The sequence below is a fragment of the Dasypus novemcinctus genome, chromosome 18, assembly GCF_030445035.2.
Source record: "Dasypus novemcinctus isolate mDasNov1 chromosome 18, mDasNov1.1.hap2, whole genome shotgun sequence".
Classification (NCBI taxonomy): Eukaryota; Metazoa; Chordata; class Mammalia; order Cingulata; family Dasypodidae; genus Dasypus; species Dasypus novemcinctus.
In genome coordinates this window covers 74,628,317-74,644,107 of record NC_080690.1, presented here as the reverse complement: position 1 = coordinate 74,644,107, position 15,791 = coordinate 74,628,317, and the positions used below count along the sequence as shown (strand labels likewise).

The 15,791-nt window shown below is 41.1% G+C and overlaps 1 protein-coding gene across 8 annotated transcripts in view; it reads right to left on the bottom strand.

The window, feature by feature from the left end:
* LOC101419163 (zinc finger protein 615) overlaps positions 1-15,791 on the bottom strand; it is a 51,492-nt gene that overhangs the window by 6,009 nt on the left and 29,692 nt on the right. Inside the window, exons 1-5 of one of the 8 annotated variants that reach the window (XM_071209580.1) lie at positions 13,581-13,991; positions 13,168-13,348; positions 11,028-11,117; positions 4,698-4,824; positions 3,167-3,259 (exon numbers count right to left, since the gene is read on the bottom strand). The exons of 1 other annotated variant lie outside the window; for it this stretch is intronic. In XM_071209580.1, the coding sequence (XP_071065681.1) occupies positions 3,167-3,259; positions 4,698-4,824; positions 11,028-11,042 (235 nt within the window). In that variant the 5' untranslated portion in view covers positions 11,043-11,117; positions 13,168-13,348; positions 13,581-13,991. Of the gene's footprint in view, positions 1-3,166; positions 3,260-4,697; positions 4,825-11,027; positions 11,827-11,851; positions 13,992-15,791 lie in introns of those variants that run through there. 6 more of the 8 variants (XM_071209581.1, XM_071209576.1, XM_071209578.1 and 3 more) reach the window with 6 other exon arrangements.

Here is a 15,791-nt window from a genome sequence, read left to right as displayed (position 1 = left end):
TCATTTTTAGTTACCTTCACATTGCCTTGAATTGTAACAAAAAAAATGGATCAAAAGCTGAATTTCTAAATATTACATACTGATTTGTCATTCTTGACTATAAAACTTTTTATCCCTGGAAAGTATTTCTTTTTTTCTTTTTTTAAAAGATTTATTTATTTATTTATTTATATCCCCTCCCCACCACCCCAGTTGTCTGTTCTCTGTGTCTATTTGCTGCATGTTCTTCTTTGTCTGCTTCTATTGTCAGTGGCATGGGAATCTGTTCCTTTTTGTTGCATCATCTTGTTGTGTCAGCTTTCCATGTGTGTGGCGCCATTCCTGTGCAGGCTGCTCTTTCTTTAGCGCTGGGCGGCTCTCCTTACGGGGCGCACTCCTTGTGTGTGGGGCTCCCCTACGCGGGGACACCCCTGCGTGGCACAGCACTCCTTGCGCACATCAGCATTGCACGTGGGCCAGCTCCACACTGGTCAAGGAGGCCTGGGGTTTGAACCGTGGACCTCCCATGTGGTAGATGGACGCCCTAACCACTGAGCCAGTCTGCTTCCTGGTATTTCTTTATTTCATACTAAATTCAGTCTGTTTAGCATATATTATGGCTGTGATTCACCACCTATAAGAGCATCTCTTAGAGAGCTTTACATATAGAAGTCATGTCCATACTTGCCCAAAACTTGCATTGAGAAATGCTTGAGGGAAGTGGATTTGGCCCAACGGTTAGGACATCTGCCTACCACATGGGAGGTCCAAGGTTCAAACTCAGGGCCTCCTAACCCATGTGATGAGCTGGCCCATGCGCAGTGCTGATGCATGCAAAAGGAGTGCCGTGCCACGCTGGGGTGTGCCCCGAGTAGGGGAGCCCCACAAGGAGAGTCGTCCAGTGTAAAAAAAGTGCAGCCTGCCCAGGAATGGTACCGCACACATGGAGAGCTGATGCAGCAAGATGACACAACAAAAAGAGACATGGATTCCAGGTGCCACTGACAAGAATACAGGCAGACACAGAAGAACACACAGTGAATGGACACAGAGAGCAGACAACTGGGGGGAGGGGGTATGGCCTCTTCCCCACATGGTGAAGCCATCAAACAAAGAAAAAAATCAGTGAATGACTATGAAATCTTCAATTCTTACATAAGGGAGAATGAAAAACAGGCTCTTCAATCCCAGGAGGCAAAGATACCTTGGGCACCATGAGTGAAAAATGGTACAGTATTTTTGGGACCACCTCTCGATGTTATAGAAACAGTGTAGAGTGGGAATTTAGAGGAGGAATAATCTAGTATATCCTGGAGTCCTTGAAACTATTTCATAAAAAGAGAATTGAAAGTGACAAAAATATATAGTGTCTGAATGGGACAAACACCAAAATCACGTGATGTCCAGCAGTTCCCATCTTAATCAACAACTCTAGACAATGTTTATCGCTCTGAATTTCCTGAAACAAATTACCTTTCAAAGACAGTAGCCTCACTGGGATGTTCCTGTCTCAACATTTACTCTTTTGCAATCTAACTTATTACATAATCATCTTTCTGGACTCTAACCACCCAAGGTTCTTCTTTATCTTTACTCAAACTCTGTAAGAGCTCATGTAGTTCATACTTCTATTGCCAGACATAACTCACCCTGAACTTCTTGTATGTGTACAACCACAGTGCAGAGAGCTCCACTTTGATGCTAACAAATACGTGCAACTAACAATGTCCAAAATAGAACTTCTGATCCTAGCCCAAATCCTCTCCTCCACGTATCTTCTCCATGACAGTAAATGACAATTTTACCTTTCTCAAGAATCATGCAAACAACTTGGCACAGTCATTCATCTATTTCTTTCTGTCACAACCCATATCTACTTCACTGGAATATCCCATCTGCCCTACTTAAAAAAAAAATACATCCAGAGTGTATCCCCCACTCACTATTTCCACCCAAGTCAAAGCCAAACACTTTCGATTATATTAAAGCAATAGCCTTCTCCTAGGCTTACCTGCTTCTGCCAATGCCCACTACTGTCAACTTTCTATACAGTAGCTAAAATGATCAATTTAAAAAAAAAAAAAGATCAATTTTAAAAATAACGTATTAAAAGAAACAGAAGAGACCTTTAAGAAGAGAGCTCAGCATGTAGAGAATACTTAAGATAATGACAAAATGATTAGAATTTATGACACAGAATACTAGAAGAGAGGCTAAGCTACAAAAAGGATGGTGGGGGAGTGGATGTGGTTCAAGCAGTTGAACGCCCAACTCCCACAAAGGAGATCCTGGGTTCAGTTCCCAGGGCCTTCTGGAAGAACAACAAAAACAAGCAAAACAAATGATAAAACCAATTTAGGGAAATGAATGTGGCTCAGTGGTTGAGCACTGATTTACCACATACAAGGATCCAGGTCCAATCCCCAGCTACCTAAAAAAAAAGGATGGTGGTGGGAAGGGTTTTTCTTCAGGAAAAATAATTCTTGGTTCTCACACAGAAAAGTTGGCCATGATATGCCTGTTGCTATGGAGATGAGTAAAATAAACAGAACTGAGAACAGAGAATAAAGAGAACAGAAAGAGCTTCATTCCTGGTAAGGAAAGAAACGTTTAATGAGGGGAAAAAATGGAAAACAGAAGTTTGTAAAACCTCAGAGATGGGTAAAAAAGAGAAGCTAAAGAACCAGATAAACACACAGTGAGAGACCAGGTTATAACGGGGGCAGAGCATACAAAGGGGAGTTGAATGTTAGGAGGAGAAATCAGGATTTTCATTGGGGCAGGAAGGTGCAGTAGTCAGAAGACAGTGTGAATGCAAAGCAGTCTCTCTAAAGAGAGGTCTGAAAAGTAGAATTCACAGCCAGAGAGGTTGAAGGAAGAGACACAGTTGATAATGGGTAAAGATAAAGAACATGAAAATCCCTGAAAGAAGAAAACTATGAAGAAACAAAAAAACAAACAAAAAACCAACCTGTAAGATAAAATAAACAGGGTTCAGATTTCAGAAGGAAAATAAGAGCAATATTTTCCTCTACAATCCTATAATGAAAAAGCACTCTCATATGGAAAAAAAGGTACAAGGAGGGATGTTTATGAACCTCAGACACCCTCTCAGTTGTGATACCTTCTCTGAATGGCTAGAATATGGCTTCCTCTGTCATCCACCTTGAAGGCTGAATTCACTCACCTGGACAGATCTGACCATGGATTTCTTCTTCTGTTGTCCATGGTTCTCCTCTTTTCAAGGAGGAGAGTGCATCAGGTTTGTTAGCTTGATACCCTGTTTGTGGGAAATGATTACATATTTTGAATTGGTCTGTGGTTTGTCAAGGGAGAATGTGACTGTATAATGGAGAATTTGGCTTCAGCCCAATGAAGAGCTGGACTTTGTCCCCAGATCCTGGGAGGTAACCTGTAAACCCTGGGAACTCCCAAATGATAGGAGTGTCTTAGATAGTCATGGTGGCACCTTGGACTAGAACTCCAAGGTGTCAGCCGCACCTCCACGGAGGGGAGGACTGGAATTGAGTTTAACCTCCCAGACAATGATTCCGTCAAGCGTGCCTGGGCAAAAAACCCCAATAAAAACTCCGGGCACTAAAGCTTGAGTGAGCTTCCCTGTTTGTTAATACTTGGTGTGTACTGTGACATGTCAGTACTGCCGGGATAAAGCATCCTCAGGATGATGGAAGCTCTGTGTTTGGAACCCAATCTGTGTCTCTCCACTTGGCTGATTTTGATTTATGACTGTTCCCAATGTGGGAAAGAGTCAAGTTTAATATTCACAAAGGGAAGCTGGAGCCGGCTCTGCTGTTCTAGGAGGGAGGGTAGGGGTTCCAGTGGCTTTGGTGCGCCAAGAATTTGAAAAATGGTGCCAAAATGAGGGAGGGCCAATGGTGAGTGCTAGAAGCGGGGCTAGAGCAGGGAAAGCCAATGGTGAGTGCTGGGGGGGAGGGGGCCAGGAGTGAAAGCGGTGCCAAATTTGATAAACACGCTAGGGGTGAAAGCTGCACCAAGCCCGCCCAGCCAGCTGGAGTGTAGGGAACATGGAGAGCCAAGAATCAGAGAAGGAACCTGGAAAGTTAGATTTCTCAGATAGGCTGTAACCTCTGATGTACCCAATCAATGCGGAACTGGGGAGGGACCCAGGTGTTACGTTTAGGTTATAAATATCACTGTTTCTTGTTGTTTGACGTGCTGGCCATTTTGTCCAGGTTGAGCGCTCATTCCTGCAAGATGGTTAATAAAATTCTTTTCTCCTCCACAATCAGGTGAGCTTTTGTTTTCTTATAGGTGCAGCGTTCTAACATCAGTAATAAAACTGTAATTGTAATTATAGTGTTTCCTGCGTTCTGAGTCATTTTAGTCAATTATTATCAAAGCTGAGAATAGCTGTGGGGACCTCTGAATTTGAAAGTAGCTGGTCTGAAGTAAGGGTGGTACTGGAGATGACCCCAAGAGGGCAGTCTTGCAGGGACTGCTCCCTCAGACTCTGCAGTTGGCTAAATTCTTTTGTAACTGGGACAACATGGTTTTCATATCTACAAGGCAAGACTTTTCTCTCAGGACAGGGGACATTAAACCCTCTAATATTAACCAAGAAGATCTAAGCATCTCTCATTTCAGAGTACTGCAGGTATTCTGAAGAGTTAAGCAGCTGAGAAAAGAAAGGCCACTGACTAAACAGCCCCTGAGTGAAGCAGGGGAGCTGTCCTCACCCAGTGACACCAGGTTGCTATAGTTCTCCAGCATCACATCCAGGTACAGGTCCTTCTGAGCAGGGCCCAGCAGCTGCCACTCCGCCCGGGTGAACTGCACAGCCACATCCTCCAATGTCAGCGATTCCTGTAATCACAGGGTCTTCTTTAATGAAGGAGTACTTTTTTGATGCGATGGAAAGACTACAAAAGGAAGTCATTCTGCTCCTTTTCGCCCTATAGGAAATTGTTTTTTCTTCTTAATGCATGGTGATAGAATCAAAATCATATAAAATGTGTTGTAATTGTGCAGTCACCTATTCATTCAACTAAGTTGAAAATTCAAAGACATTTGTGTAATATGTAGTCATTAAATCTTGCTAATGTTAAGAATATCCACAATATATATTAATTGAACATCAATTTGCCAGTACTAAACTATATGCTAGTTATGAGATGAATAGTACAGATTCTCAGATTCACCATGAGGCTTCAGAATCAATATCAGAATTGATAATGAAAAGACCCATAATACTAGAACCATAAGGCAATATATATCAAATAAATGTGGTTTGAATAAAATAAACTATACAATACATGTATAAGGTACAAGAGATTATATGACTAAGCAAAAAAAAATCTTTAAATGAATATGTATATAAGGACACATATACGTACAAAAGATATCCATATATATGTGTGTGTGATTGTTAGACAAGTTAATACCATATTAGAAACAATGATGAGATAACTTGTGAAATGAAATATGCATCTACGGAAATGACCCTAAATGAAGCAGAGTAAATAAGTCAAAGAATTGGCAAGTATGAAGGGGTGGTTAAAAAATACGGAGGAATAGAGTGAAAGAGTCTAACATCTGCTTTTCATAGTTTCTGTATACTACAGTGTAACATAAAAGTCATATCCAAAGATCTCAGGACTGAGCAGTTTTTATAACTAATAAATAACCATACCTCAGACTTAATAAATCCACACCAGCAAACCTCAAAGAGGAAATCCACACCTAGCCACATGCACTGAAGCTGGGGTATATCACATGCAAAGGGAAGCTTATGAAAAAAGCATCAGAGAAACGAGGTTATCTATAAAGGAAAGACAACATTTACCAATAGGTGAATTTTCCACAGAAACAGAAACCAGGTAAGAGCAGAATAAAATCTTCAAAGACCTGATGTAGCAACACAGTCCAGCCCTGAAGACCAACCAAGAGTGAAAGGTCCAAGAAGTAGTCATACTACACTGATATTTGGGACCTGCTTGCTAACTAACCTTGTTCCTCTCCTGTCTCAGATGCCTTGCATGGCTATGGCAGACTGGGCAATGGAAACTGGGAAGTTCCAAGGAGACATGGATGGAATCATCTATACCCAAATGATTGTAGAGGCCACTGTTTAATTAAGAGAGCACACTAGTAGAGGATACAAGTGCTTAAACCTGGACAGGTGATCACATTCTAAATTATCCCAGGTGAGACATCACTAATTTTGGAAAAAATAGTATATTTAGATTGGTACCAAACTTCACAAATACCGAACCTCAAAAATGACTTTCTAGTTCATGGTCTACCCTGTGTTGGCCCTGGAAGGATTATCCAGTGAGTTTGCTTGGTGTATTCCCACAGCAATCTATGAGAACTTCTATAATAAACACTTGTAGGGGAACCTGCTTTTGCATTTATGAGAAGGCTGCAGTTAAGGACACCATCCACATCGCCTCTCGGAAGAATCATCAAAAAAATTTCCTTAGACTTTAGTGCCATGGAAATGAACATTCCCGAAGGAACTGGTATGTTTCCTCCTCCCAGTCAAAGAGGAGCACGTGACTTACTGCAACTCTCGTGTTGTGATGGCTGTCAGAGATGTCAGACCCTCACTGACAGCTTATGGAAAACAGTCCTGCACAGTCACATATTATGTGCCAACTGTTAATCACATACTATGAATACTATGAATAATGTATCCCCAGTCCTACTTTGTACTGATTTTGAAATTAGCGTCTAGGTTTACTTTTTTCCACCTACTGCTGTTCTCAATTTACACATTTCTGTTTACATTCACTGATTTTTTAAATTGTTTTTTTATTTTTAAAGAAGTTTTAGATTACATAAATGTTACATAAAAAAATGTAGGAGGCAGAGTAAGGAGCTCCCAGAGTTGGCTCATGCTACAGGGCGGTTACTAATAACTGAGAGCTATCTAAATCACCTGTTTGGGGGCTCAGGCGACCAGAAGAGCATCCTGCAACACCTTGGAAGGAATGGAAAGAGGAGACTGCTCATCTGCAGAGAAGACTCGTAAGTAGAGGCTCATGCCTTGGAGGACAGTGCCCACCCTCCACTGGAGGCACAAGCTGCCTCAGGAGCTGTTCTGTGGCTGGAACTGAAAGCTCCACTTCCCAAAAGTGGGGAGGAAGAGACAGTTAAGGTACCAACTTCAGCTACTGATCAGGAAATTCAGTGGGTTAAAGTATAATCCTAAGAACAGGTAAAGTTTGAGCCTGTCCAAGTCAGAAAGAGGCCAGGAGCCACCATCTTAACTCCACACCTGGCACGAGGGGAAGGAGGGGACTGCAAATCACAGTGCTGGTGGGAACCGGTTTCTTCCCATCCAAATCAGATTACAGCTCTAGCCTAAGCCCCAGCCCCACCTCCAGCAGGGAGGAAGCTGGGGGAACCTGTGCTAGCCTCTCTAGGAAAATATAGGCCGCACCATGGAGGCCAGTGATCATTCTATTCTGCCAGCACAAGGTGCCTCAGGAGCTATTCTGTGGCTGGAGTTGAAGGCTACATTTCCCAAAATGGGAGGAAGAGACGGTTGGCCACCGATTTCAGCTACTGATTAATAAACTCAGCTAGCTAAAGTATAACCCTAAGAACAGCTAAAGTTTGAACCTGTCCAAGTGGAAAAGAGGCCGGTAGTTGCCATTTTAACTCCACCCCCAGCATGAGGGGAAGCTGGGCTGATGGAAAATCACAGTGACTTGTAGAGACCTGCTTCTTTTACCCAGATCAGCTTGCAGCCCTAGCCTAGGCTTTAGCCCCATCTCTGGCAAGGAGGAAATTGGTGAGACCTTCACCAGCCTCTCCCAGTAACTGCAGGTACATTTGGCTGGAAAGAGTCAGAAATCTACTGGGGGGAACTGAATGTGGCTCAACTGATAGAGTGTCCGCCTACCATATAGGAGGTTCAGGGTTCAAACCCAGTGCCTCCTGACCTGTGTGGTGAGCTGGCCCATGCATACTGCTGCCGCGCACAAGGAGTGCCATGCTACACAGGGGGTGTGGGAGCCCCACGTGCAAGGAGTGTGCCCGCAGGGAGAGATGCCCTGCATGAAAAACAGCGCAGCCTGCCCAGGAGTGGTGCCTCACACATGGAGAGCTGATGCAGCAAGATGAAGCAACGAAAAGAGACATAGATTCCTGGTGCCACTGACAAGAATACAAGTGGACACAGAAGAACACATAGTGAATGGACACAGAGCAGACAACTGGGGGTGGGGGTGGGGAAGGGGAGAGAAATAAATCTTAAAAAAAAATACACTGGAATCATATAATAGCAGATTTGAGGCGGAAAAAGGATTGGTGAGCTTGAAGAAATGGCCTCTGAAAGTGAACTTAAAAAAGAACGGAAAAAAACTGAACAGGGTCTCAAGGAACTAACTGACAGCAAAATATGTACAAACATACGTGTCATGGATGTCCCAGGAGGGGAAGAGAAGAGAAAAGGGGCAGAAGGAATATTTGAAGAAATAATGGTGGAAAATTTCCAAACCCTATCAAAGGACATAGATATCCATGTCCAAGAAGCACAACCTACTCCTATCTGAATAAATCTGAATAGACCAACTCTGAGGCACATACTAATCAGAATGTCAAATGCCAAGGACAAAGAAAGAATTCTGAGAGCAGCAAGAGAAAAGCAATGGATAACACATAAGGGATACCCAATAAGATTAAGTGCTGATTTCTCATCAGAACCATGGAGGCAAGAAGACAGTGGTCTGATATATTTAAGATACTGTAGGAGAAAAACTTCCAGCCAAGAATCTTGTATCCAGCAGGACTCTTTTAAAAATGAGGGTAAGTTTAAAATATTTACAGATAAACAGTGACTGACAGAGTTTGTAACCAAAAGACTGGCTTTGCAGGAAATACTAGAGGGTATGTTACAGCCTAAAAGACAAAAGAGAGAGAAAGGCTTGGAAGATAGTCTAGAAATGGAGATTATATCAGTAAAAGTAACTAAAAGTGTTAAAAGAGTGGCAAAAATAAAATATGACAGATAAAACCCAAATATTTAGGAATAAACTTAACCAACAATGGAAAGCACTTGTATTCATAAAACGACAACTCATTGTTAAAAGAAATCAAGAAAGACCTAAATACTTAGAAGAACATTCCATGCTCACAGATTTGAAGACTAAATATCATTAAGATGTTAGTTCTTAAAAAAAAAAAAGTAAATTCTACTCAAATTGATACACAGATTCAATGCAATCCCAATAAAAATTCCACCAGAATTTTTAAAATAAGTGGAAAACATGATTATCAAATTTATTTGGAAGGAAGCATTTCTGAATAGCCATAGACATCTTTAAAAGGAAAAGCGAAGTTGGAGGACTCTCACTTCCAGACTTTAAATCATAATACCTAGCTACAGTGGTAAAAACAACATGGTATTGGCATAAAGACAGAAACATTGACCAAGGGAACAGAACTGATGGTTCAGAAACAGACCCTCACATGTATGGTCAAGTAATTTTGGCCAAGCCTGTCAAACCCACCCAGTCTGGGCAGAACAGTCCATTCAAGAAATGATGGTAGGAGAACTGGATATCCATAGCCAAAACAAGGAAAGAGGACCCCTATCTCACACGTTATACAAAAATTAACTCAAAATGAATAAAAAGCCTAAATATAAAAACAAGAATCATAAAGCTTCTAGAAGAAAATGTAGGAAAATATCTTTAAGATGTGGTGGTAGGTGGATTCTTAAAGGAGATGAGAGAAGGACTAAGATGGACTACTGATATTTAATGTATGTAGAAGTTTTAAATAACTTTACTGTAAAAGTGTGGAAATGTAGAATTGATGGTAACACATTACAATGAATAACAGCTGGTTTATAAATGAGACTGTGGCTGAAAAGGATAGTCTAGGGACGTAAATGCCAACTGACAGAAAGCTAGAGAATAATCTAGGGATTGAATAGCACAGTAAACCCAGAGGCGGATGAGAATTGTGGTGGATGGTACAGATTCAAGAGTGTCCTTTGTGAGCTAGAGCAGATGTACATCACTATTGCAGGGTGGTGGGAATGTGGAGAAACATGGGAAAAATACAATTGGAGTGACCCATGGACTGTGGCTAACACTAATAATGTAATATTCATGCATTTATGCCAAAGATGAACTGTGTTGATAATGAGGGAATATGGAAAGTGTGTCAAATGTACGCTATGGACCTGGTAATGATATGATATTATCTCATAATCTGTAAAAAATGTTCCGCCACAGTCTAGTGTGTTGATAGAGGGGTGTTGTAAGGGAATTCTATACATGTGCATGATTGTTTCGTAAGTTTACAACTTCTGTCATAAAAATACATTTAAAAATAATAGGGTGAAAATACACCAAATGTAAGAAAAGGGCTATAGTTAGTTGTAAGATTTTGACAATATTCTTTCACAGTGTGTAAAACATGTCTCATGACAATGCAAGATGTTGGTGGTGGGGTGATGTATGGGACACCTGTATGTTGTTACACATATTTGCTTTGTAAGGTCACAACTTTTTTTTAAAACTATCTTTTTTTTAAAGACACATAGATCACAAAAAATGTTACATTAAAAAGTATGAGGTTCCCATATACCCCACCCCCACCCCCTAAGTTCACAACTTTTACTATACACTTATTGTTTATGTACATTCATAGATAAATGATATAAAATAATAATAATAGGGTGGGTTGGGAGAAAAACACACCAAATATAAGATACTTTGGTTAGTGGTAATATTTTGAGATGCTCTTTAATCATTAGTTAAAAAGTATTACACAACATTGCAAAGTATTGGTGGTAGGGTGAGGTATGAGAGCCCTGTATGATATTATGTATGTGTGTTTTGTAAGTTTACAACTATTACTATACACTTATTGTTTATGTATGTTTATGTGTAAGGGATATAATTCAATAAATGAAAAAATTAAAAAAAAAATATAGGGGATTCCGATATGCCCCACTTCTTCCACCTTCCCCATTGTGCACTGATTTTTACAGGCCCCAAGAAATCTAGTGGAAAATAAAGGAAATAATAAAACAAACCAAAAGTCACCTGGTCCCGGACCATTTTCTTCTGATTTGGGGAAGTGGCTGCTAACCAGGTAGTCTTTGTCTTTGTCTTTTCTGGATCAGCTCTCCAAATCTGCATCCAATAATCTTAGCCTTAGTCAGAGAAATGGCATTCACTAAATCTTAGAATCTCTTCCTCCTTCCTTCACTTGATTTCCCTTGCTCCTAGAAACCTAGCACCTGTGGGTTGAACAGAAAATTACCATGAGTAGTGCATTCTCTTTGGGCCCAGATGTTGTCCCTGGTGCTGTGCAGTCACCTTAAATCAAGACCCTCAAATATCTATCTATCTCTTTAGGTAGTGCTCCAGAAGCTTTTACATTTGGGCCAAGAAAACATAAGATTCTGAATGTCTGGGAAGTAGGCCTTTCTTCTGTAAGGCTGAAGTGATTTTACTGAAAGGGGAGGTGGGACGGAGATGCAGCACAGTACAATGCCTCAGCAGTGGGTAAATCCTTAGGCAGTTCATTTTCAGGAAAGAGCACATACAGCCAGTTAGGATCTTCAAACCACGTGTACCCATGAACCTCCTCAAAAGTCATATAGTCGTAGAAAATAAAAGTATTAATTATCATAAGTACTAATTATCTTAAGAATTTGATAATGGTTACATTACATGTTTTGTGTACTCTCTAGTGTCAGCAATAAAACATGAAACAAGCAAAAGAAACCACAAAAAATGCATATAATTCATAATGTAAAACCCATTTACAAAAAATAGACAAAACTAAATGAATTAGAATTAGGATTTAATTACACAGTAAAAATAGAAAAGTATTTTCCTCTAAAATTCAGGATCAAGCTTACCATTGGGTACAAGTGTGAAGGTTATGATTGAGAAGGGGCTCATGGAGGACAACACAGTTGGGTTTATGTTCAATTTCTTGCCCAGGGCAAGGACTGGCTACAAGTATACAGGTGGACCTTGCTTGGCACAGGTGAAGTATTTGACAGTTTAGTTAAATAATAGCAGTCACTCAAGAACAAGAGAGGGAGAGAAAGATGGTGAAAGAAAAAGAGTTATAAATACAAATTACAAAACACAAAACCATAAATAAGGGGAAATAAGCAGCCTTCTTTACTCATTGTACTATATTCCTGCCTTCACAATTCATTACTTAGGTATTTTACTTCACTTGATCTTCAAAATAACCCTGAGAGGATTTTAATTTCCCTTTTTGTTAACGAGGAAATAGAAACCCACCAGTTATGCATGTCATCCAATAAGCAAGAGACAGAAATCAGGATTGCAAAACCAAATTCATGTCGGTCTGAAGTTCATGCACTTCATATCTGACCAAAATTAACTATAAATAAGATGTCTGCTCATCAAGTAAACAAGCAACTAAAAGGCTATTGATATGGGAGGCAGATCTGGCTCAAGTCACAGATCGTAAGCCTACCACATGGGAGGTTAAGGGCTCAAACCCAGGGCCTCCTGACCTGTGTGGTGAGCTGGCCCACTTGGAGTACTAACGTGCACAATGGGTGCTGTGCCACACAGGGGTGTTCCCTGTGTAGGGGAGTCCCATGCGCAAGGAATGCACCCTGTAAGGAGCGCTGCCCCATGCGAAAAAAGTGCAGCCCACCCAGGAGCGGCGCCGCACACATGGAGAGCTGATGAAGAACGACGATGCAACAAAAAGAGACACAGATTCCCGGTGCCATGGACAAGGATACAAGCAGACACAGAAGAACACACAGCGAATGGACACAGAGAGCAGACAACTGGGGGAGGGGGGGGCGGGCGGAAAGTGGAAATAAAAAATAAATCTTAAAAAAAAAGAACATAAAAAAGGCTATTGATAGAATTCTCCTTAATCGTATGGTCACAGAAGTATCAAGGGGATTAAGAGGATGGCATTAACATCTACCACTTACTTTGAAGAAAAACAACAATAAAAAAGACTGATTCATGAACTGAGGGACGGACAGATGGTTGGATAACTGGTAAAGTTAGTCACTAGTATTTACTAGTATTATCTTTGGGGAATAGAATTTCCAACGACAGATGTTATTGTACTTGTATCGGAAAAAGTCTGAAAGGATATATCCAAGAGAAATATGCAGTAAACGTGCAAGACAAAATATAAAAAGCGCATCTTAAATGTAGAACATATTACCTTTAGGTATGCTTAATCATTCATCTCCCCCAAAACTTTCATTTTATGATTCAAGAGCAAAGCAGGATGTGGGCAACCCACTGGGATTTAAAAACGAAGGGTGGCTGGGCAGCGGGTGGAGCTCAATGGTTGAGCGCCTGCTTCCCATGTAAAAGGTCCGGGGTTCAAGTTTCGGTACCTACTAAAAACAAAGGGTGAAGAAGGGGCTTGGACCTGAAGGGCTGACCGGGAAGGTTTTGCGCTCTACCCACATCAGCTACGGGACCCGGATCTCCAAAATGTCAGCCCCCGAGTACCAGGACCCCGAAACAACTCCATCACTGAGCCCCAAATAAAACCCAACTCTACACTGCATTCGTTGACAAACACCGTCCCTCCAGCTCTCACTCAAACCCCTTTAGGTAGACTCTCACCGCAGATATCCAGAGATTTATAACCACTACCTCTCAGAAACCCCCGAAAGGCACTCCAATCGCAGACACCCCAGTCCGCACCCGTACGTGGCCCCGTGGAAAGAACACCCAAGCACGCAATCCTTCCCTCGGAATCCCACAAACAAGACTCCAAACTCCGACGCCCACGGAACCCCCCCTCAACATATTCCAAGAAAGGACGCAGACAGGGCCTGATTTTCTGCAGACGCAAGGCGCCGCGCCAGCAGCTTAACTTAGTTGCAGCGCTCGGTTCACTGCTGGCCCCCTCGCCCGGCCTCCCACCGGCGTACGGTGGCCTTCGAGGGTCTGAGAGTTTTCTACGGAGTAAGGTCTACGGGATGCCGGCTTGTTTCCGAAGGCGCTCCTGGGGGCGGCCATCTTTGAAAGGGGCAAAGGGGCCAATTTTGCGCCAGAATCCAGAGAATGCCGTCAGGATGAGTGTTTTCCTAAACGGTCCCATTTCCGGGCACCTCAACCCTTAAGAAATTGGGTCAGTGCTGAAAGCCTCGAGTTTATATGAGGCAAAAATGGCGTGGGGCAAAGCCCTTTCGGCGAATGTAACAGTAAAGGAAGGTGGCCGCGACATGACTCCACTTTGTGAAAGGCCTGGGAAAGGCGTAGTGGACGCAACCATCTTAGAGGAAGTTGAAGCTTCCATACGACACCCAGCGGGGAAGGATCAGGTTGAACAAGACTAAGGAAGATAACCTGGGCAACTAAAATTTACCCCTCTATAATTTTTAAAACATTAAATTGTAAAAATTTAAAGGAAAAAAGAAAGAAAGAAAGAAAAAAAACAGATTCAATCCACCGTAAAAGTATTGTGAAGTGAAAGGACACAGATAATTTTCACTCCTTTAAGTTTGGCTAATGAAAGGATTTGGTGACCTTGGAGCCTACTGTATTGGCAGCAAATGAGGGGGCATGTGAAATCGAACTCATACACTGCTTGTGGGAGAATAAAGTGGTTAAAATCTGTATGGAAGAAATTTGACATTATCACTTTATAAATAAATGTCTCTATCTTTGTACTATTCCACTTGTAAGAATTCTTTGTGTGCAAAATATATGTTACTCATAACAGTGAAATACGAAAAAAGGAAATAAAGTAAATGTTTATCAAAAGGGAGGGAAGTGGTTAAATAAAGTAAGGAAACAATTTTGTAATGGACTATAATGAAACCATGAAAATTTATGAGAAAGCATTTCACAAATTTATATAGGATCATATCCAAGTCATATTTTTCTTTTTTTCTTTTTTAATTTATTTTAAAAATTTATTTCTCCCCTACCCTGTTGTTTGGGCTTGCTGTATGCTATCTCTGCTTATTTTCTTTAAGAGGCACAGGAATTGAAGGCAGGGGAGCTGAACACAGGACCTCCCATATGGTAGGCAGTACCCAACTGCTTGAGTCACATCCTTTCCCCAAGTTATATTGTTGTAGAATTTAAGAGAGGTTCAATTATTTGCGTATAGAAAAGCCAGGACTCAGGAATGATTTTGAGAAGGAAAAATGGTTTATTGACAGACCGCCGTACTCAGGAGCTTTCTGTTTCAAACCTGAGCACCGAACAAGAATTTTGAGTTCCTTTTTATACAGAGAGGAAAGGCCAAATGATCCTTTTGTTTCAGTTCTCAATAGGCTTGAATTAGCATATATCTTCCACATCCTAGGTAAGCTTTCAGCATGGATTTCATACATTCTAGATAAGCTTTGCACACATTAGTTTTGCATTTCCCCTGAATATTTAAAGTTTATAGAGTATGCATTGATAAACTGTTTCCTGGGACTGGAGTCATTGCCATGGTTACCAAGGGCAGGGCTGCAGCCTTTCACCATCCCACACCCACAAGTCAGAGACAGATAGCTTAGGTTAAGGTTATCTCCGAAGAGACAAAGAGCCTCCCACCCATACAAAGCCCACATCAATATTTTTTGAGTGTAAAAAAGCAAGGGTCAGGAAAACATTTATAGTATTTATAGCTAATATACATTTGTTTTAACAAAGCAAAAGTATACATTATACGTATTGGCTTGCATATGTCTATTTCTGGAAGAACAAGGTAAAAATAATTAAAATACTAAGATAAATTTAATTTAGGAATGCAATGAAGGCTCAACTTTCACTAATCCATTACTACATTTTAGTGTCTTCATAAATACTTTTTTTTTTTATTTTTTTTATTTT